This window comes from Macrobrachium rosenbergii, chromosome 13 (genome assembly GCF_040412425.1).
Source record: "Macrobrachium rosenbergii isolate ZJJX-2024 chromosome 13, ASM4041242v1, whole genome shotgun sequence".
Lineage (NCBI taxonomy): Eukaryota > Metazoa > Arthropoda > Malacostraca > Decapoda > Palaemonidae > Macrobrachium > Macrobrachium rosenbergii.
In genome coordinates this window covers 11,355,237-11,379,194 of record NC_089753.1, presented here as the reverse complement: position 1 = coordinate 11,379,194, position 23,958 = coordinate 11,355,237, and the positions used below count along the sequence as shown (strand labels likewise).

Genomic DNA, 23,958 nt, shown 5'->3' with positions numbered 1-23,958 from the left:
TACATTCTAGTAATATTCAATTGTTTAACTTCATTTTGCAATAAATTGGAAGTCTCTAGCACAATATTTCGATTTATGGTGAATTTAAAAAAAAACATTTTCATTACGTCTGCACAGTAACTCGGCCGAACATCTCAGAAATTCTTTCGTCTCGTTGTCGTAATATTTGCACCGTTTTATATTAGTCGTTACATAAAGTTTTATATATGAAAATGTGCGCAATTTCATGTACAATACAACAAACAATAACTCATGGTTGTAGCTTTTACCAGTTTTGAAATATTTTCATATAAATCACGATAAATAGAAAAAATTCAACTTTCGGTCAACTTTAACTCAACCGAAATGGTCGAAAACTGCAATTGTAAGCTAAAACACTTACAGTCTAGTAATATTCAATCAATTAGCTTCATTGTTCAACAAACAGGAAGTCTCTAGCACAATATTTCGATTTATGGTGAATTTTTTAAAAACATTTTTTTACGTCCTCGCGTTATGAGTTCATGCATCATTTTGTGACAATATTTTCTCTGTGTTGCTTTGATCGTTTTAAAATTTGTTATATACCAAAATCATCGCAATTTAGTGTACAATACAACTAAAAAAAATTAACTCATTAGCTTTAACCGTTTTGCTTACAGCGCGATTTGTATACAATTATATACGAGTTTTTTTTTTTTTCGCTGTCATATGTTCCAATATTTATATATGATAATGATATTTTTTTTCATTTCTGATGGTTGCATACTAAACTTCAGGCAATGACAAAAAAAATTAGCCAAAAATGAACTCTTAATCTTAAAAACTTAGCGTGCTGTGATTTTTGGAAAAAAAACATTTTTTCCACTTCGGCGCTAACTCACCGAACGCCGCCGGCATACGGGAGACGTTTTTGTAAATAGGGCTTCGGCGTTAAAGGGTTAATATAAGAGAATAGAATATAGAATTTAGGCCAAAGGCCAAGTGCTGGTCCTATCAAGTCATTTGGCACTGAAATGGAAATTTACAGTAAAAAGGTTTGGAACGTGTAACAGGAGAAAACCTGGCTGTCGCACTGAATCAATTATTAGGAGAGGGTGGAAAGTAAGATGGAAGAAAGAGAATATGAACAGAGGTACGGTAACAGGAATGGAAGGGGATGCAGCTAGGGGCTGAAGGGACTCTGCAAAGAACCTTAAGTAATGCCAACAGTACACCTCATGCAGTGCACTGTCGGCACCACCCCCCTTTGGGGAAATGTTTGTTAATTGCCTTGACCTTTACTTTAGATACTTGAGAGAGAGAGAGAGAGAGAGAGAGAGAGAGAGAGAGAGAGAGAGAGAGAGAGAGAGAGAGAGAGAGAGATTAAATGGCTTACAAAACCATTAATCATATACAGTATTGTGTTACCTGCAGCAGTCTGAGGTGAGGCAACTACAAGAAAAGTACCATCCAAAGTTGAAGAAACTACCATATAATTGCATATCTAGAACAAAGCATCTAATACAGAGTACTGATACAAATACTTATATGGGCATTACATTGGCACAGGATACATGAATGATTTACTAGACTAATAGCATTACAATAACAGTAGATCTAGAATGTAGCCAAGGTAGGTGTACCTGAAGAATTTGTGACAAATGTAGGTGGCAAACAACAATCAGCACTGAGGCCTGTTTATCATACTAATGCTGACAGGAAGAATGTACAAAAGATTGCTTCAGGGAACTGCTATTTGCAGATAACCTAGTGTTATCATCACAATCTGAGTAGGAGGTAATTTTAAAAAGTAAAATGGAGGAATGACAAAGACAGCAATGAAAATCAATGGAGGAAAAAAACTGGTAATTTTTCTTCCTATTAATAGTGTGTCTGGGGATCTGCAGATGCAGAAATAAAGTAAAAGTACATTATATTTGACTCATAATGTCAATACAAGTAGAGAATATTAGGAGTAACTAGCTAGCTACCATAAGGATTCCTGTTTTTTCTATATACAGTATATTTATTAAAATTAAAACTGTTTCCCCATGAAAAACAAAAATCTACAAATGACAACTTTTTAATTAATTTGTATTTTTCATTAATAACAAATCTGCAGTCTTAATATTAGGATAAATCTTCCGGTAACAGCTGAAAACCAGCAAAAATAAAACAATTGCCTATGCAAGGAATTGGTGGGCTCTGGCATCTGTCACGAACGAGGTGGGTGACACCACTGACCCAAGCTTGATCTTGTGACGCCTCAGTTATTCTTCCAACCCGGGGTAAACTGACAGAGGGGTGGCTAGGGGTGGGTGTTAAATGTTAAGACCGCAGGTTTGTTAGTTATGAAAAATACAAATTAATTAAAAATTTGCCATTTGCTCATATACCGAACAGACCTGGGTCTTAACATCAGGAGAGACTCACTTTTGGTGGGAAATAAGTAATCCTGAACCAACTGGAGGTTCGGCACACCCAGGCAATCTTCCTGAATAAAAATATTGTAAGGAGGATGACCTAAGCCTCTGAACCTATAGATATATGTGTGTATCTTAGGCTCCCACTACCTGGTTTAGTACAATGTCCAATTTCATTGCTTATGTGGAAGATAAAGAGCTACCTGTTCCAACAACAAACCAATGTAGCCACCTATATGGGTTTGTTATCCTTCCTCTCTCTCCTTGCTAAGGAGGAAGGGTTTGCTACTGAAAGACGTCTTTATATTAATAACAAGAACTCCCACAGCATGACTGTTTCACTCACCTGTATCCAGCCAGTGCCAGCTTATGATACCACTATCTTCACACAGCCCGTAAGTAGAGAAGACGGGAGAAGGAGGAAAAGACACCAGTCATCCTATTCATTTCACTTTCACACCAACATCTTAGGCAAGATACAAACTGTCCCGCTAGGGGCACTGGATGAGCTACACAACTTGTTGAGTAGCCACCACCAGATCCAAGGAAAAAGTGTCCAAGGACCTGTATGCAACGTCCCTCAGTATTCAAAACCCTATGAATAGACACATTCTTCTTGAGTGCCATGGAGGAGGAACTCAGTTCTCTAATGTCATGTGCTCTTGCAGGCACAGTATTGTCAGTAGACTGATAATGATGAGTATGCATACTTGATCACTTCTTGCAGCCAGAATGAGATTGTATTCTTGGACACTTCTTTCTTGACCTGGCCAGTACTAACAAGAAGTCTTTGACACCCAAGTCCGAGGTGTCGAGTCCTTCTTAGATAAGCACGTAGTGATCTAACAGGGGAAAGAAGCTATTCATCTGGATCGTTGTCAACATAATCGCCCAACAAAGGGATAGAAAAGGAGGGGAACCTGTCATCTTGAATTCCGAGACAAATTCGAAGGCTACTGACCTCCAACCCCTGGTGTGTTAAACACCATATGACAGACCATGAAGTTCACTCAGCCTTCTCGATGAAGCCAAGGCCAACAGGAAGACTGCCTTCAGGGTCAAGTGTCTATCCGAAACCTGACACAAGGGTTCAAAAGGAGCTTGGCTAAGGCTACTTGGTACTGTACCTGAGTTGGATACCAGGTTAGAGGTTTGAGTACCTAGAGGGATAGGACTGCTCAAAACTTTTGATCAGCATAGATATCTCCCAAGATGTAGATATGTCCACATTCTTCATATGATAAACCAAAGCCAAAGCAGCCCTGTAGCCCTTTACGGCAGAAACAGAAAGACATTTTTCCGATCGGAGAAAGATTACAATATCAGCTACTTGCTGAACAGATGTTCTGAGTGGAGAGTAACCCCGTCGATAACACCAATCACAGTCGGCAGACCACTTCCCCTGGTACACGGATGAAGTAGACTTCCTGAGGTATCCCGACAGTTGAGTCCGTGAAGAGATAGGGAACCTATCAACTGATGGTACCTCTCTACATAAGGCTGACATAGTAGATTGTGGCACGTGGGTTACTTTCTCAGAACTGCTGTTGGCAGTGGCAGCAGATCTGGAAACCATTCTGCTTGTGGCCACAAAGGAGCTACTAGAGTCATCTTGAGATTCTGGGAACTCATCACTCTGTTCAAGACCTTGGTGGATCAGGCAAAACGGGGGGACGGCATATACATCCAGATTGTCCCAGGGATGTTGAAGGGCATCCTCTGCCACGGCAAACAAGCCTGGAACTCTGAACAGTAGACCCCTAACTTTCTGTTGAACCTTGTAGCAAAGAGGTCCATCACTGGCCTCCCCTACAATTGAAACAGCCTGCCAGCAATCCCCTGATGCAGAGACCACTCTGTTCCAAGAATCTCTCTGCTGACCTAGTTTGTCGACCACTACATTCCTTTTGCCTGGAACGTACCTGGCCACAATCTCCACCGAATTGTCTATGGCCCACTGATGTAATTGGATTGTTATCATTTGAACTTGGCGAAACACCAGCAGCACCCCGTTTGTTCACATAAGCAACCACTGTATTGTTGTCCGACATCAAAACAACAGTGTCCCATCACCCTCTTTCGAAACTGCTAAAGAGCTAGTAAGGCTGCTTTCAGCTCCAGCATAATGACATAAGTAGACTGTCTTGAGGACTCCACATTCCGGACGTTAGGTCTTCTAGATCAGCTCCCCAACCTTTGGAAGACGCATCCAAGAACAGTAGCACAGTAGTTCTGGAGGGAGTGAATGAAGAGGAACTCCCGTTGCTAGATTCTTGTTGTCCAACCACCACACCATGTCGTTTCTGGGTGAACTTCATGGTCTGTCGAGGGACTTGCATGTGAGGGGAATCTCTTGCTGGAGACCAGTATTCCTTTAGTCTTCACTGTAAGGACCGAAGATGTAGTCGGCCATGTGAAACCAATTTCTCCAAAGAAGATAACAGGCCTAGAATAACCTGCCACTGACGAGCTGGTTGTGTCCTTTCGGACAGAAAGGAATGAGCTATTGTCATGAACTTCTCAATCCTTTGTTCCAACGAGAAGACTCTTGACGCTGCTGTGTCTATTACCATTCCCAGGTATAGAATTCTCGGACTGGGAATGAGATTTGACTTCTCGAAATTTACCACAATTCCTAGGCTGTGACAAAATTGGAGGAGTTGCTCCTTATCCTGAACCAACTTTTCCTGGGAACTTGCTAAGACCAGCCAGTCGTCGAGGTATCTTAGAAGTCTGACCCCCTGAGCATGAGCCCATGTCGAAACCAGTGTAAACACTCTCGTGAACACCTGAGGAGCTGTTGTCAACCTGAAGCACAGCACCTTGAACTGAAACACCTGCTCTCCAAGACTGAAACAAAGAAACTTCCGAGAGGAAGGATGAATAGGAATCTGGAAGTATGCATCCTTCAAGTCTATGGTCAGCGTGTAGTCGTTGTCCCTGATGGCTTCCAAGATTGTCCGTGGAGTTTCCAATCTGAACCTTGTCTTCCTAATGAAAAGATTCAACGCTGAAAGATCTATGACTGTCCTCCAATCGCCAGTGGTCTTGGGGACCAGGAAGATTCTGCTGTAGAACCCCAGAGTAGGACACTCTACTTGTTCTATCGCTCCTTTCTCCATCATCATTTTCACTTCTTGGAGGGCTAGGTGTTTTTGAGATCCTTAATTGTAGGTCAGGAGCCCAACAGCTTGCCAGGCATTCCCCCACTGGTGGCAAGAAGCGGGGAGGGGCACCCACTCCACCATCTCCCACCTCTGCCTCTTCCTCTTGGAGAACGATTCTGAAAGGGCCTTTGTTGAAGGGGTTTCTTTGTCAATGAAGCAGGTTGAGGAACTTTATTTATAGGCGGTGGCCTTACTGTCTTCTTGGGAGGATGTTGCTGAACCTGTCTTGCAACATTGGATCGTGATGCAGTCCTAGATTTACTTCCTGCTTGTTGTACCAATCTGTCATTAGTATCGGTTCTCCGTCTGTCAATAGCTCACTCCAGTCTATCCTTAAGGAGAAGCAACTGTGACTGCAAAATATCACCATTCCTTAATGATAAAGATTCAACATCAACAGATCGAGCTATCTTGGCGAGTGCTGCATCTCTTCTCATCAGGAGGATATTGGCCCATATATTGGCACTCAGATGTGTCAGGTATGAGATTGCCTTTGAACCAAACTGTAGCTAGCAACCTGATATAAGCTGCCCCATCAACCGATTTTCTTGCAGTAGCCGATGATGAAATTTTTGCCACTGCCATCGACCATTAGTCGAGCCAAGAGGCCGTCTGGAAGACAAGCCATAGACTCCAATGCAGCGGCTTTGTGAAATGTAAAGGGAGAGGCACTCCATCCTCACTTGGTCCAAAGTCAAACCCAGCTTCAACCTGACAACATCCAAGTTAGCCTGTCTACCTAGCAGAGGTACCACTGGAGTGGTATAATATCTTCTATGACAAGGAAGAGGAGCTTGGAGAAACTTGAACGTTCTGTTCGACCGCAGTGAGTTATCTCAACCCAAAATCAGCGAGTTCACATGCTGAAGGACTGAGTCTGCATGGCTGGAACAAGGCAACTCAAAGGAAGTTTTAGTTTTTTCTCAGACACAAAGGGCTTCTTTCCCTGTAGGAGTGATCGCAGAAGGAGTTTCAGTTCTCTTAGAAAGATTATTGAACTGACAAATAAGATCAATAACCTCAGCATAAGAAGACAGAAATTCCTGGTTCTCTAAATCTTCCACCTCCTGTGTGGGATGGGCACCTGAAGTGGAAGATAGAGAAGGGTCTTGAACACTCGCTCCAAACACAGAAGAAGAGAAGATTCTCGAACACTCACTCTAGACACAAAAGAACCTTTCTCGCACAACGGACATGAATCATCCCACGACCTGGAAATGTCAAACCCATGGCCTCGGGACGGCGTATGACTGCCATGGTCTCTGCTGCTGGATCTTGAATGTGATCAACGTTTTGATGAAGAATCATGGTCAAGCCTACCCAGATGACTTCGGTTGTGAAACCCCGGAGAGGAATCACAGGAGCCTCTGGGTGACGGAGACCTGGAGTGAGAGCACGATGTCTGATCACGGTCCCTAACGCTGACAGGAATTACTGTATTTTCATATAATTTTCATGACTAAATGCAGTTTTTGTGATAAAACTATTAAAATACTCAAGTATAAGTATTTTTAGAGGGTTTTTTTTGTGTGTTTAAACTATCAAAATAGGCAGTTCTAAGTGTTTTTAGAGGGGTTATAAGTACTCGCGGATTTTAGCTATTCCTGGGGGATGCAGTACGCATCCCCCTCGAATACAGGGGGTTTACTGTATAACCGGGGAAAGGGAATCTTCACAAAGCTTCCTTTTTATGAGCAGACCTTGCAGATTAGCGCCAATGGACGAGGAATCATCTATCAACGTCTGCATGCCCCAACAAAACCCCTACATGGCCAGCTGCAGAAGAATCACAACCGTGGACAACGGCCGTAGGATCGCGATCCTTCCCTGTACCAGACTTCCTACAATGCTCAATGCCCGTAGACCAGCAACGGCCGTGTCCCTACAATGATGAACGTCCGTGGTAGAGCAAAGGCCACAGTCCAATGCTGGGATGTGGCTGTCCTGGCTAGAAGAAGAAAAAGGAATCCTCCTTCTTTTCTTGGCTCTAGGATCAGAAACGAAGTCCTTAATCCTCCAATGCTTGACGGGCGAACCTACAGGAGAAGCAGACGACGACAATGATGAAGAAGAAGGAGAGCAACGTCTCTTTTCCTACGAGCATGGCTGCACTTCCCTTCAATGACAGAGTCGTCTCTCCAACACCACTTGAACGACAGAATCACAGTCGGAACAGCTGCTGACGTCTTAGGGGGGCCTGGTTGTGATGTCACTACAGCAGACGAATCATGTGAAGAGGCTGTTGGTAACCCTGTAGGAAGGACCAAGGTTGACCCAGCATGATACGAGGCTGGTACCATAGGCGTCCTGCTAGATGTGGCAGAACATGACCGCATATAGTGGAGAATCGGGTGGGGGGGGGGGTTGTGTGTGTGTGTGTGTGTGTGTGTGTGTGTGTGTGTGTGTGTGTGTGTGGGAACTGGGTTGCACGAAGACATGAAGTGGGACAATAGGTCATCTAAGGTTGGTATGCCTGATAGGCCATACACTCGACATCTCCTGCACTTCCGAAACTCAAACAAAAGGATAAAGATGGTGATGCCCCCTCCCCCACAAGGGTGAGATGGGGCAGCATTAAATATACAATCTCCTAACCCACTCCCAAAACTTCTGAAGATGAATCAATGGGAGAAAAGCAAGGGGAACAACCATCAATTTTTGATGCAGCAACTGGAAGAGATCTAACCAACGAAGAGGCAGAATCAAGAGGAGTTTGGGCCGTCAATGAGGCAGAAGGGGTGCCATCCGAAGATGGAGCCTTTGACTTCCTCTTATGCTACCCCTTCTCAGCAAACCTCTTCCATTGCTCAGAAGACCAAGAATTACATTCTGAACAAGGGTTGACTTCACTACATATATTAGCTCTGCACCTACTGCAAGCTGAATGAGGATCAGTACTCATGGAGGCTAGGAAATGCGAACACGGACAACCTCCTGCACCCAGACATTTCCTCTGAGTCTTGCGGGAGCCAGAACTGGAGCTTGTAGAAGGGTTTTGGGATTTCATGATACCCACAACACTCTCGCAAACACAAACCTGTACACTAAAACACAGAAAAAAAAACATGGGCATAGAAAAAAGACCGGCTTTAGGGAAGAGAGAAAGAACAAGACGTCCTCACTCAAAGGCGGTAGAAGAATAACTGAGGCGTCATGAGATCAAGCTTGGGTCGGTGGTGTCACCCACCTCGTTCGTGACAGATGCCGGTGAATCTTTTCCTAGCCTAACTCATCCAAAATGCTACAATCATGCAATCCACCCACCTGTTCACGTTCCTCTTCTTGTATAATCCAGATAAGACCAAAACATCACAAACTGACTTACAACCCACAACTGACAACCTAGCAAATAGTGTACTCTATACCAGTCCACACCAAAAATGTACTCTATACTAGTCCACACCAAAAAGCATATTTCACCTTCCCACAGCCACCATATTGCATCCTATGATGTCACAACACAAACAGTTTCACTTCAAAACATAAAGAATGTTTTGTTATAAAAACGTCTTATAAAATTAAACATGTGCTTCTTATACAATTCGTAAATGAATAATGCTCATACTATTTCATTAATGCAGAAAAATAAAAATGAAAAAATAATGCTTATACTATTTCATTAATGCAGAAAAATAAAAATGAAAAAATAATAATGACTAAACTTTAAAAACTGATATATAATCAGCCTGACCATCAATTCCTTGCATATAAAATTACAGTATATTGTTTTATTTTTACCGGTTTCCAGCTGGCGCAAGAAGATTTATCCTAATGTTAAGACCTAGGTTTGTTCTGCGTATGAACAGGTTGATTTTACTGATGGTAAGCTTTCTATGTCTGTTCTTCTGATTTGACATGTTATAAAGTGCAACAATACCTTCTTGAAATGTGCCGTTGTGAAGTTTCCACCTTCAATGGCCAAATCACCCAAAAGGCGTTTCTGATTAGCCTTTTTCAAGATGTTCTCTTCAATCGTCTTTTCTGATATCAAGCGGTAGATATGTACATCTCGTGTCTGACCAATACGATGACAACGATCTTGTGCCTGTAAGTGCATAAAATGTACATTAAGTTTAACTTTTCAATATAAAAATAAAAATCAGAAACTCAGCCAAACAAGTTATACCCATATTGGATCAAGACAATCTAAAGCACTGTAAGCTAACAGAAAAACAAAGTATAGTGTTACACATCTTATTTCCAGTCAACAATCGTGCTAATATACTGGAAAGAACATGTACCCAACTATAGAATTTAAAACACCAGATGCAAACAGTCTAGGCTAATTAAAAAAGCCTCAGACAAGAAAGTTCTCATGCTAGATGGTCCTTGCACAGTTAACAAGATGCGCTTATAAAACACAAGGACCACAAGACGAGCTAGTTGAAACAAACCTGAGCATCCATGGTAGGGTTCCAATCTGAGTCATAAAATATGACTGTATCTGCTCCTGTGAGATTCACACCTATTCCTCCAGATCGGGTTGACAGTATGAAGGCAAAAATACGTTTATCTTGATTAAATCTTTCCATCAGCACCTGATAACAAAGCACAATAAACATTACTCAGCTGAAACAATGAAAATATCAAGATCTATGAGCACCTGGGTATAAGAAACAGTAGCATAAGATGTATACATCACAAATGTTAAATAAACAAATATGGAGACAGTAATAAAAAAAATTACTGAAATGACATTAACATAAGACAAGGAAGCCAGAGAGAAAGAGAATTCAGTTTATGTTAAATGTTTTTCAATCCTCTCTTCCTTTTGTTACATTAATTTAGGCATCTAAACCAATTTAAGAAGCCAGAGAGAAAGAGAATTCAGTTTATGTTAAATTCTTTTCAGTCCTCTCTCTTCCTTTTGTTACATTAACCCTCTAACGCCGAGCCTCTATTTACAAAAGTGTCTGTCATATGCCGGCGGCGTTTGGTAGTTAGCGCCGAAGCGGAAAAAAAGTTTTTTTTTGTTTAAATCACAGCACGCTTAGTTTTAAAGATTAAGAGTTCATTTTTAACTCATTTTTTTGTCATTGCCTGAAGTTTAGTATGCAACCATCAGAAATGAAAAAAAATATCATTATCATATATAAATATTGAAATATGACAGCAAAAAAAAATTTCATATATAATTGTATACAAATCGCGCTGTGAGCAAAACAGTTAAACCTAATGAGTTATTTTTTTTCTTTGTATTGTACACTAAATTGCAATGATTTTGGTATATAACAAATTGTAAAACGATCAAAGCAACACAGAGAAAATATTATCACAAAATGATGCATGAATTAAAAACGCGGATGTAAAAAAAGGTTTTTTCAGAAATTCACCATAAATTGAAATATTGTGCTAGAGACTTCATGTTTGTTGCAAAATGAAGGTAACTGATTGAATATTACTAGACTGTAAGTGTTTTAGCTTACAATTGCAGTTTTCGACCATTTCGGTCAAGTTAAAGTTGACTGAAAGTAGAATTTTTTCTATTTATTGTGATTTATATGAAAATATTTCAAAATGATAAAGATACAACCATGAGCTATTTTCTGTTGTATTCTACATGACATTGCGCACATTTTCATATATAAAACTTTATGTAACGACTGATATAAAACGGTGCAAACATTACCACAAAGTGACGAAAGAATTTCCGAGATGTTCGGCAGACTTACCGCGCGCAGACGTAAGGAAAAAGTTTTTTTTCAAAATTCACCATAAATCGAAATATTGTGCTAGAGACTTCCAGTTTGTTGCAAAATGAAGGTACATGATTGAATATTACTAGAATGTAGGAGTTTTAGCTTACAATTGCGTTTTTCGACCATTTCGGTCGAGTTAAAGTTGACCGAAAGTAGAATTTTTTCTATTTATCGTGATTTATATGAAAATATTTCAAAACTGATAAAAGCTACAACCATGAGTTATTTTCTGTTGTATTCTACATGAAATTGCACACATTTTCATATATAAAACTTTATGTAACGACTAATATAAAACGGTGCAAACATTACGACAAAATGACGAAAGAATTTCTGAAATTTTCGGCAGAGTTACCGTGCGGACGTAAGGAAAAAGTTTTTTTTCAAAAATTCACCATAAATCAAAATACTGTGCTATAGACTTCCAATTTGTTGCAAAATGAAGATAAATGATTGAATATTACTAGAATGTAAGAGTTTTAGCTAACAATTGCGTTTTTCGACCATTTCGTTGACTGAAGGTTGAAATTTTTTGTAGTCGACGTACGGTACGTCCACTCGGCACCCAACAGACAATTTTAGTCGACGTACGATACGTCCAGGTGGCGTTTAAGGGTTAATTTAGGCATCTAAATCAATTTAATCATATTTTCCAATCATACCTGTCTCTGTTCCACCCTAGTGGTACCATCCAATCTAAGATATAGATGGCCATGATAATTTAAAAAGGCTTCGAAGACATCCAGCATCTTGGTCATCTGGGTGAAGATTAAAACTCTGTGACTACCTGATTTCAACTGCCGCAACAAACGATCCAGCGTCTGTAACTTGCCTGTAATGCAATGAAAAATTCTCTTACCTAGTTATAAAAAATAAGAATATCACTCTCCAATTATCAAAAAATTCCTAACTCATTCTTTGCGTTACACCACAAATTCCCTCTTTCCTCCAAATTTTTTCCCGTTCTAAATGTTGAAAGTTTAATTACCTTACATGTATAAAAATTCTTTTACAAGCCAAGTAAACTGTTCTACTTTGCTTTCAATGGCTATACAGAATATATCAGTTCTTTTAATGAAGAATATCAAATTTTGCTCTAAGGAAATGTTAAATACTTCCCCTTAAAAAAATACAATGAAGTGGTGTTTTTGCATAGTTATATAAAAATAATCATCTATCTTCCCAAATATATTGAGGTAGTTTTTGCATAAAAAAAAAAAAAGTTTCTTTTCCCTATATATGGCCAATCTGGTTAAAATACCTAATAATAATAATAATAATAATAATAATAATAATAATAATTTTATTTGTGATGCATGACCAATATTCATCTATCTATATAACCACATCTTTCACCAATTACTATATACTATATAGAAAATAAGCATGACACGAATAATAGAAGACTTAATCATTCTGAAAATACAAAAGAATACAATGAAAAAGGTCAGTCAGGTTCCTTGAGATGCTTCAACCATCAGTTAACCTATCTTCAAACTACAGACAACCCTACATTAGTTTCCACTTGCTGAAAGACTATCAAGACTGACTTTCGCTCTTTTACATTAAAGGAAAAATCGATGGCAAAAATATGTAACTAAAACCTGCATATACTATATTTTAAAAACTTTTATTGCTACTTACCACAATCATACTGAATAAGTCTAGGGTCAGGGAACTGTGTAACAGAGGCATTCATGATGTGATGAAGAGGTGTTAAGTATGGCGCTATCTCCTTTTTCAACATTAGTTGTTGTCTTTCTTCTTGCCATAACTTTGATGGAGGGGGATGGCATATTCTCAACACAATTGGAGGTGCAAGAACTGCAGGAACCACAAATATGAAACGATCTGTGATATCCTTAAGCTCTTTAAGATATTTTTCAGGGGTATAAACCACCTGATGAAGTACATCTGTCTGGATCCAGAAGGCGCGTGGATTTGGAGAGGTGGCATGTAGGCAATGAACCAGTCCTTGCCCAGAATAATTACCACTGGAGGTGGCAATACTCTCTATATTTCCTATGACTGTCACAGCTTCTATTAAATCTGCTCCATAAATGGGGCACGCATGGCATTTCCTAATATTTAGCCTAGCTATCAAAGATAATTTTTCTTTTCTACTCTTCTTCTTTCTTTCATCCAGGTCATTCTGAAAGTACATATTACATTAATAATGCAAAATTTAATTAGGGCCTTATGCTAACTAATCAGTTCATTACCATCACATTAAGCCATGAAATCATCATAACATTACTCTTTAACCATATGAAAAATTTGTGAAATATTTACAAAAGTTCTTTAAAAAAACCAGATGCTTCCACACACATTTCCAAGTTTAATCTACGCACCTACTGATTAAATGAAAATAATTTTGGGAACATCTATAATGCTAATTGAGTTTAAGTTCTACTTTGATCTATTCTGCCACCAGAATGAGACTTCAATACAATACTTTACTTGAAACATAAACAAGCACATCAGATAGCCCTTACCAAAAAAAATAAGCTCCTTTTCCTCTCATCATCTTTTCTTTTTTCCTCTTGCCGCTCTGCTTCCCTTTGTTCAGTTCTTGTAGTTGGTTTAGTGGGAGTGCTTGGAGCTGATGTTCGGGGGGCTGGAGAAGGTGTGCTTGGTCGTATGATAGTGGAGGATGCAGTTGTCTGTCAAAAAGAAAATTGAACTTTGCTTATTGAAATCATAAGTTCAAATATTCTTTAACATTATTCACTAATTTGAACCATGATGGTGAAAAACCATGTTTTAACAACGTAAAGTGTTAAAATAAATCCATTCATGAAATAGCCTTCAACTGCGTGGGACACATCAAATGTTCTGCCAACTCCATATTATTTGGAAGTACTTATCAATACTACTCATTCTATTATGTCAATCTCCATCTGAAAAAGCAAGGAAGTGATGACGGCATTTGAGTTTAGAAGTTACTATAAAGTCTTGCTTTATTGTAAAAGCTTAGTTGTTGTTATAAACCTATTCATCATATAACACCCTTCACTACTATTTAGAAGGCTGACAACATAAATGAGCCCAAAAAGGAAGATACTGCTGCCAAAATCTCATCCCAGGGAAAGAGGACAGGAATTAGCAAGATCAGGTTCCAAAGGAGCGCTTCTGTGCCTTAAGATTTGCAACGAAAGGCTTTCCAGACTTTTGGGACAAGGTATTTAAAGCAGTGAAATCAGGTGAAAAAGGCCTCCGTACCAGACGCCTGATGAATGAGTATGAGTGAGATAACTCATTGAACCCCCTATCCAAGACAAGGACATGGCTTGCCAAGATGATGGGACAGAAGGCAAATCCACTGTGTTAAGAGTGAGAACATTACAAAAAACCTCAGCAGAGGTGGGCACTGCCTGGTGTCCCACTATGGAAAAGTTAAGTATACCTTAGTTTTACCAGACCACTGAGCTTCTATGGAGATGGCAAAGGGCACCAGCTGACAAAAGACAGCAAGGATTAAATAACACTAATGTACAGAGTCCTAGTTCTGAGCAAGGAAAAATTCCATAGAAATGCCGGAGAACTAGTCCAGGATAGAACCTCCACAGCAAAAAAGAAACATTTTCACAGAAGGTCAATCTCAGCAACTCATATGTTGGAACAAGCAACAGGTATAATAACAAAAGGACCATCTGTCCAAGACAGGCTTGATAAACTCTCACGGGTTACATAGGATGTGCTTCCTCATATGTGGAAGGCAGTTCACGAAGAACAAAAGGGGATGTATTTTAAATAAGACCAAGTCCAGCTACCAAACCAGAGGCAATGGGAGGCCAACCAAGGAACAGTAACTTAAGTGTGACTTCTGATGAAAGGCACTGGGATCATTTACATGTTTAGAGCAGCCCAGTGTGATCTAAAACACAACTAGCCATAAAAATTTAAGAAAAGTCATGCATCCAACAGATTCATAAGATCAATTAGTTTGATGACATAGAGCCATCATCAAGCCTTAACTTAGTAGATCCACCGGACTCATAAGTAATTACTCATGTACAGAAAAAAAATGAAATAAAGGACTCTGATTATTCCATTAAACAATGTCAAGCTGAAAAAGACTGGAGACAAGCAGTGTGAGAATTTGAACAGCCAAGAAAGAGAGAGTGGCCAGTCAAGAGGAATCTTGGTGACAGCAACTACAGCAATACTTGATGAACTCCATCAACTGACACTAAGTAAATTTTACATATGAAAAAGCAGTAACTTGGGCTATAATAAAGTCTGCTGAAATCAGACCCCTGACCTGAAGAAAATTCATGACATCCACAGCAAGTCTCAACATGGCTAGAAACCACTCAAGCTGTGGCCAAAATAGCATTTGAGGTCAACTAAGGTGGCTCAAAAACTCACAAGCAACAATCTCAACAGACCAAAGATGAAAATATAATGTCCTGGATAGACCAACCTTAAAATGTGACATTCACTGCCTGAACCACTGAAGTTGGTTACAGAAGACTGCACAGAAGATACCCAACATTCAGCAATGCAAACTTTAGCCAGGACTTATGCCTGTAGCCAGGTTGCTTTAGTCAAAGGAAAGAATTAAACTGAATTATGAAATTTCATTATACAGTCAATCACTGGGGCACTTTTGACCATTAAGCATTTTGAAGTAAGTAGGAATATCTATAAAATTAATTCTAGCTTCAGTTCTAAATAATAATACTGTAATACAGTAATAAATTTTATATCAATAGTATGAAAATTCCATTTTCCCACTTGAAGAAAGGCAAACAGCTTTAAACTGTACTTAAAAAAACTAAAGGAAACTACCTCGCCTGAAACATCAGAGTACCCCTTTTGATTTACAGTTGGGGCCTGAAGAGACCAGATTCTTTGTAATTTGATACTTCCTATGACCTACATTAATCAAGTCTCAAAGATGTTGCTGAGAATTTCCAAGTTTGCTGCATTAAAACCTTATCTTATTGGACAAAGCAAAAGATTAACACTATTAGAACAGCTACAAGCACACCACAGATATTGAAAGGACAGACCATTACGTTTAGTCAGAAATAGAGACCAGCGCTTTGAATGATCTACATGCTCAGACATAGTATCAAGCTCGCTGACATGTTATAAAGGGGCCCGTACCGAAAGAAAAACTTTCAGAAATTAATTCTATTTAAAATGCTTGAGGAAGAGTTTCATAAAAAATTAATAAGGACCTTTAAAACCAGAGCCAAGCGCCAGCTAAGGGGGTTTCCAAGACTCTTAGGACACTCTTCAAATTGATTAACCTTTCGGGGACATGCTAATTTATGTACATGGTGTAAGAAAAAAATTCTAAAAAATTTTCCCTACTGTCCACAGGAAGTTGAAAGTGACTATTTACAACCCTATGTGGGGCCTCTTTTACAAAACACTTGTAAATTTTTACCAAGTTATACATGTTTTTTCTAATAATTTATTTTATATTACTTTGTAAAATTATAATTACAGCTCACAAAATATCATAACAGATAAGAACTAAAATCAGTAAAAAATTTTGAGTATATTTGTTGTAAAATATTTACGTAAATTTACTGAGCTTGGGAGATGTAGTAACCTTTTTGGCGGTATACTGTACAGGCAGTCCCCAGTTATTTGCGGGATTTCCGTTCCAACGGCGGATGATAAACAAAAATCGCCAATAACCAAAAATTGGCAATTTTTGGTTATCGGTGCCTCTGTTAGGTACGTATCGGTGCTGATTTGTTGCTAGACAAGCGCCGAAAACCGGATCACTACTAACCAACCCGCCAATAACCGGGGACTGCTTGTACATGTTTTTTTCTAATATTTCTTTGCGCTTTTATTTGCAAAATTACACTTATAACTGACATCATATCATAAAAGATAAGAACTAAAACCAACATCAATCCCTGGGTATATTTATGAGCAAATAAATAAAAAGACGTCATGGGAGAGAGAGAGGAGCAAGACATCCCCCCATCAAGTCAAGAACAATACTGATCTCCCTGAGATGCCCACTGACTGAGCTGAGCTGATTCTAAAGTTGCCACCAGGCATTCATGGGCCACTGAAGTGATGGAAACTTTCCCGCTTGATACAGCCAAATCGTATGGCGAGTAATATTAATACTCATATGAAGATTCCTGTCCATCACCCAAAACCTATTATAAATCTCACATGAGGACTGCCGTCCATTAAGGGTTAATCAAATCTGAAATGCCTCAGTCAGAACTAAAATCAAGACTTTGTAAACTGAAGACCCATGAAAGAGCTGCTCTGTAACATTTAATAAAAATTTCTCCCAACAGCAAAGGAAGATTAAAATGTCTGCAATCTGTGGGACAAAGGCACTTACTGCACTAATATTCCTTGCATCACACCAACAGACAAACTTGGCCAACTTTCAAGTGATGGTTAGATATGACAAATTTTTTAAATAACTTGTATTTTTCCAAACCAACCTGAGGTCTTTACATATGGGACTAACTTTCAGCAAGCTGGAAATCCGGCCATTAAGCTTTTTGCAAGGTGGTTATGGTACTGTAACGTTACCAAAGGTAGGGGTGGAGGTAACACCCACCCAGTCTGAATGCATTCAATTCTAGTCAGTTTACCTTTTGGCCCAGGTAAGAAAATGAGGGATGGTAAGAGGTGGGCCTTTTATGCAAAGACCTCAGGTTTGTATGTTACAAAAAAAAAAAAATAACTTTTAAAAAATAGGTCATTTGTTCCTACACGAATACTGTACAAACCCTCAGTCTTTACATATAGGAGACTTACTTTTGGAGGGAGGATTCTAAGTAATTATCTGAACTGAATGGTAGTTTGGCTCACCTAAGTACTCTCTTCCCGGTCATGTAAGGAGTTAAGGAAGGGAGACCGTACCTCTGATCTATTGAACAATAGATGATCAATTATCAGACCTCTGGGCATTTCAAATTAAAGGAACATAAATAATATCCAATTCGAAAAGGTTTAAATTAACCCACAGTGTCAGAGACTATAAAACTACAATAACCAACTGGCTTGCTCATAGTCAGTATTTCTCTCCCTTGCCAGAGAGAAGGAAGGATTTACATCTATTAATCCAACCGAATCTGGAATATAGACAGGATACTCAGTCATGTAGATCACCTGGATGCACACCAGTCCAACACGTGACGGTTCTTCCATGTTCCTCTGTCCACTGGAAGAGGAAAGAAGCTAGGAGAAAAGTGTGGGGGCCAGTCCTACCCACACTTTCTCCCTGCAGTCGCCACCTTAGGCGAGATGCAACCTGAGTGAAACTACATGACTTGTCAAGCATCAGCATGGGATCCAAAGAAAGGAGTCCAAGAACACGTGGGCAATGATCTGAGGTAAAGGAGACGAATGTGATCTTCATGATTACAATCTACCCTAGTACCTGACCGATAGGTTCTTCATGAATGCAATAGACAGATCAATGACTCTGGCCTCAAGAGATCCTGTGCAAAATGTACTGATGTCCAACATGAAGTTGTGCGATATGCTTGTTTGATCAAATCTCTAGTCAAAGAAATCACTTTTGGAAACTATTTCTCAGTCAACCCGAAGCTAACAAACTAGTCGTTGGTATCCAGTTGAAAGACTACTTACAGAGGCAACACAGATGTCATATCTCATGGGTATAGGAGCACAGTCCATCCCACTGATCAACTTCAAACAGTAGAATGAGCAGGCAGATCAGAACAGAGCCAACCCCAAGAAGTTGAGAAAGGAAGGACTAAGATCTAGTTTCTTCAACAGTTGAATGAGAACCGGAAGACAAGATTAGCTGTCCTTGTCTCGTGATTTGCTTGAAAAAGAAAATGATGTAGATACATTCACGTTTCTTATCAAGCCTCATCGGCCATTGTACTGAATGTGCTTCCGTCCGCTCATGTACTTGTACTGTTACAGAGGAGAAGAAAGGACACTAGGCCCATTTGTGCACCATGGCACTCTTGTGTTGTTACTACATCACACTGAAGAATGTCTTAACTCGTATCCTGAGACTCTTGAAAGATTAGCAACTGTGGCAAATTTGCCAATAACCAGTTGTTAGAACTTAGTTCAGAGGAGTTGCTGATAGCCATATCTGTTCAGGAAAAAAAGCTATTCGTGTCTGTTATTCTTCCTCTCTCCTCTACCTAGAGAGAGGAAAGATTACTGTTGAAATATATTTGTTCAGAATATAAAATACTCTAGTAGTCAGGCCATTAGCCTCACTTGGGTCCATCGTTTCATCGCATGATAGTTCCATCTTCTCACCGCTTGTTGGGAGAGAAGAAATTGAAAAGACGGAAAGAGACTGGTCATCTTGATCCATCTTGCCTTTATGCCATCACTAAAGGTAAGAATAAGGTATCCCCCTGGGGGAACTGCACGAGATCAACCACTTGTTGAGCAGCCAAGGTAGAAAATTTTTGGACTGGTGCAGTCAAGAATCAGTATTCATAATCTTGTAAATATTTTACAATAAAATACCCCGAATTTGTTACTGATTTTAGTTATCTGTTATGATATCTTGTGAGCTGTAACTATAATTTTACAATATAAAATCAATTTAGAAAAATATGTATACCTTTATAAAATCAGCATATTTTTGCTAGAGTCTTGTGAAATAGGCCCCACAAAGGGTTGTATATAGTCATTTTCAACTTCCCATGGACAGTACAGAAATATTTTTAGAATTTTTTTTTTACACCATGTGCACTTGCATATCTTCCTCTTTCCACTGATTTTTTTTTTTTTTTTTTTTTTAAATTGTCCAACCTTAGTTTGCCCAGTCTGGGGGTGTGCTTAATAAATATTTAGCCCGTCCCTCAAGATTTAATATACTCTATTTACCGTATGTAATTAAACCAATTCACTTAATATATTGCCATTCCAAATATGATAATCTGTAATGCATGTATGTAAATAAAGACAATAAATAAAATACCACAAATTATACTAAATATAATAAATTTCCATTTAAATATGAAGTAAATAGGTATAATAAAACCCTCTATGAAGTGACTTGATATTTTGTGGCCTAAGAAGGTGGGCTATTGTAAGTAATGCACTTGTTTGTAGAAATCAATTTTAATTTTAAAGTGAACTTTAAAAATCTCCTTCGGACGACTTGTAAACTGTAATAAGGCATTTGACAAATATTCACACCAATATTTAAGGAGGGTCTTAATGCAATGCACTATAGAATTCAATTAAAGATGGAGAACTAATTTAAACTGTCCATGAACAAAGTAGATGCAATGTTAATACTGACTGAGTCCTGTAGTGAACTTGTAGTATTTTGAAAGAGGTATGTTATGTCACCTTTGCTGTCAGCCCTTTATATGGCTTCTATAATGAAAACTGTTTGGACATGGAAGAGAGGGTTGGGACAGCAATAAAAAAAATTAGAAAAATCTGACACTTCCAATATGCAGATGTTGCTGTATTAATCAGCAGATGTTGCTGTATTAATCAGCAAAACAGGTCAGAAAAGCTTGATAAATAGAATACATCATGTAGAGAGGTTGGACTTAAACTAACTTCAAGAATACCACAAAAATTGAGGAAACAGTTTGCACAGATGAATGAAATAACTTTAGATGGAACAAAGATCAATGAGATTTTTCAAATATTTAGGAACAATACTATTCAATATGTGTTCTACAGTTAAAATTTACTGAATATTACTGAAGATAAGCCAAACAATAGCAGGCTGGATATGATTCAGAAAGCGAATACTGTAGACTGAAAATGCATTTGATAGGAAGATTATACACATATCTAGCAGTATCTTAGTTCCTAGTCAGATATGAAGTATGGTGGGACAATGAAACTATATTTAAAAGATTTTGTTGAGCTGACAATAAAATTTCAAGAATATATTGTGATGTCAGATGCTAGGATAGTGAAAAATACCATACGGAGAAATTATGGAAGTTCTACATGTAGATGGGAAGGATGATGGAGAGCTGGAGATAGCGTAGACATGGCCTTCATACCATTCTCTGGCACCAGAATAATAGGAAGACCTAGTCCTACTTGGATGAGAGCTAGGAGATGGAAGGCTGGAGATGATGAGATATGTAGAAGTGAAGGTACAAAGACATGAGTAATGGCCTAAAACTTTATTCTGTATGATTCCCATACAACAAAATGAAGAGTACTCACAGTGGGAGCTGGTGCTGGAGGTGGAGTTGAAACAGCAGGAACAGGTGCTGGTGTTTGAGTGCGTAAAGGAGAGGCCACACTCTGAGCACCACTAACAACCTGCTGAAATAAAGTTTATTTTTCATGAATACATAAAAATAACCCTGCTTTTGCAGTCCACATACACTGTTTGTACTTATATTTTCATAACTTATCAAAAAGCTACTCTCTCAGGTCACAATTACAGTTTTCCCATCATTTGCCATTATCTGCATTTCATTCTTTCAATTTTCCTTAATGCGAATAGCTTTCTCATGAATGTTTCAGCATTAATCCCATTACTCCTGCTTGAATAATTTAATCTTCCTGCATTAATCTTAGAATGTGAAAATCTGTATTTTTCTTATACCTACAATCTTGCCACAAAATATAACTATACTCCCATTATCAGGAGGCATGCCTTTAAAACACAGAAAACTGAAATTATACCAGTAACCAAACAACTACCTTCAGGATATTTATTTAGTATTCTTTTCATTTCAAAGAAAGTAACAAAAGAACATGACACTCCAATACAAAATTTATAAAATCAAAACCAATTTTTCATATAAACCCATCACGTGTATGGCCCACACTGGTGTTCTTCGAATGTTCCTCTACACTGAGAACACCAAGTAAAAAGGATAGAAGCAATATAAACTACTCAGCAAGTATTATCTAGCGCTTAAACTATCATCACTCATTGGTGTCACTTCTTTTGAAACTAAAAAAAAAAAAAACACCAACAACAACAACAACAACAACATCATAGCGATTCACTTATTTGTTTTGTTTGGCAGCCTCTGATTGGCTGGTACCAGGAGTTAGGCGCCACTCTCACTGTCTCATTTTTACGTATGTAGCTCAGAAAACTAGCAATATGTTTATATGTTTCTTCATTTATCTCATGTTTTCAACAAGATAGGAAAGTTTTGGTCATACCGTATGATTTGTTATTAGTTGTACAACTAAACATGATTGTGAAATCAATAAGATAAAACACAAAGGAATTACAACAAGTAAAAGTGAAGAGAGAAGCATTTAATCCCTTATACCTGTTTTTACTTTTCATCAGATTTTGCATCATTCATGCGATGAAGATAAAATAAAACTTGTGTTTTCTTACAATAAATTCACCCTGAATACGCTGGTGCTTTCAGATTATAGATGCGTGTGATATGTGAAGAGAAAATGCCAAGAGACGGTGATGATGATCTCAGCCGTTGACAGTTGCCAGTTAGCGATATGAGAAGTTTGCAGTTTTGACAATATTTGCTGTATTACTATGTTATTACATTTTCTGAAAATAAATGCACACAATTCCCATTATGCCTGTCGAACATTTTCACTCCAGTGTTATATACGTCCGTATGTCTAGACATATCTGATGCGAAAAAAAATAATCAGATGGATGCATCTGGATGTGCTGGCTTCAATTTAGTCTAGAAATTTGCATACATACTGTAGACTACATGATAAATAACGGCCTACATAATGATGAGTTCATTATTATGGCCACTCGTTTCTCTTGTTAATAACATCAAAAGCTTATTTTTCAAATGTTCATTCAATGAACGTAAATGTCAATACCATGTTCTTGGAATCAGATAAGCGGGTCTCTACTCTTCGGCAGTACGACTCAGCAATTAAGAAGCTAGCACTCTTTTTGAAAGAATCTGAGGCTACAGTAAGGACCGTAAATTTGGCAATCTCCTTTTTTAGGTCACTGTTTGAGAAGGGTTTAGCCTCCAGTACTGTTACTACAGTCAAGTCGGCTTTACGGAAAGTATTTTTGTACGGTTTCAAAATTGACCTCACAGATCCTTACTTTTCTTCCATCCCTAAGGCCTGTGCACGGCTGAGACCAGTAATCCGTCCACATACGGTTTCCTGGTTTTTGAATGATGTGTTGAAGTTAGCCTCAGATATCGATAATCAGTCTTGTCCCTACCTTTCCTTATTGAGAAAACGTTGTTGTTAGTTAGCCTAGCTTCGGGTGCTAGAATTTCAGAGCTGTCTGCACTCTCTAGGAATCCAACCATGTCGACTTCCTTCCATCAGGAGGTTTTGCTGATTCCTCACCCTAAATTCCTAGCCAAAAATGAAGATCCGCAGAATAGGTGGTCGCCTTGGAAAATTCTCCCCCTTCCTCAAGACCTGTCCCTATGTCCAGTTCATACATTGAGGGCTTATTTAGACAGGTCCTCTCACATCTCACCTGGGCCTCTCTTTTATCAGGAAGGGGGTTAATATCTCTATGTCTGCTATTAGACAACAAATCCTTTACTTCATCAAGCAGGCTAATCCTGACTCAGTCCCAAGAGTTCATGATATTAGGGCTGTGGCCACCTCCATTAACTACTTCCATTACATGAATTTCACGGATCTTACCAAATACACTGGTTGGAAGTCACCCTTGGTTTTCAAACGTCACTATTTGAAATCCTTAGAAGCTCTTAAATTCTCAGCAGTCGCGGCAGGGAACGTTGTCCCTCCCTCTAGTACCCTTTCTGATCCCTAGTCAATTCTTCCTCCACTGCCTCAGTT

General features: G+C 38.8%; 1 protein-coding gene across 12 annotated transcripts in view; it reads right to left on the bottom strand.

Annotated features, from left to right (window-relative positions):
* The window catches only part of dom (domino), a 190,307-nt gene that overhangs the window by 72,665 nt on the left and 93,684 nt on the right, over window positions 1-23,958 (bottom strand). For 8 of the 12 annotated variants that reach the window (XM_067114216.1, XM_067114220.1, XM_067114224.1 and 5 more), the window contains 6 exons: window positions 21,394-21,495; window positions 13,746-13,913; window positions 12,895-13,402; window positions 11,913-12,082; window positions 9,946-10,089; window positions 9,429-9,596 (listed from right to left, as the gene is read on the bottom strand). In XM_067114216.1, the coding sequence (XP_066970317.1) occupies window positions 9,429-9,596; window positions 9,946-10,089; window positions 11,913-12,082; window positions 12,895-13,402; window positions 13,746-13,913; window positions 21,394-21,495 (1,260 nt within the window). The remainder of the gene's footprint in view (window positions 1-9,428; window positions 9,597-9,945; window positions 10,090-11,912; window positions 12,083-12,894; window positions 13,403-13,745; window positions 13,914-21,393; window positions 21,496-23,958) is intronic. The other 4 variants (XM_067114217.1, XM_067114219.1, XM_067114226.1 and 1 more) reach the window with 1 other exon arrangement.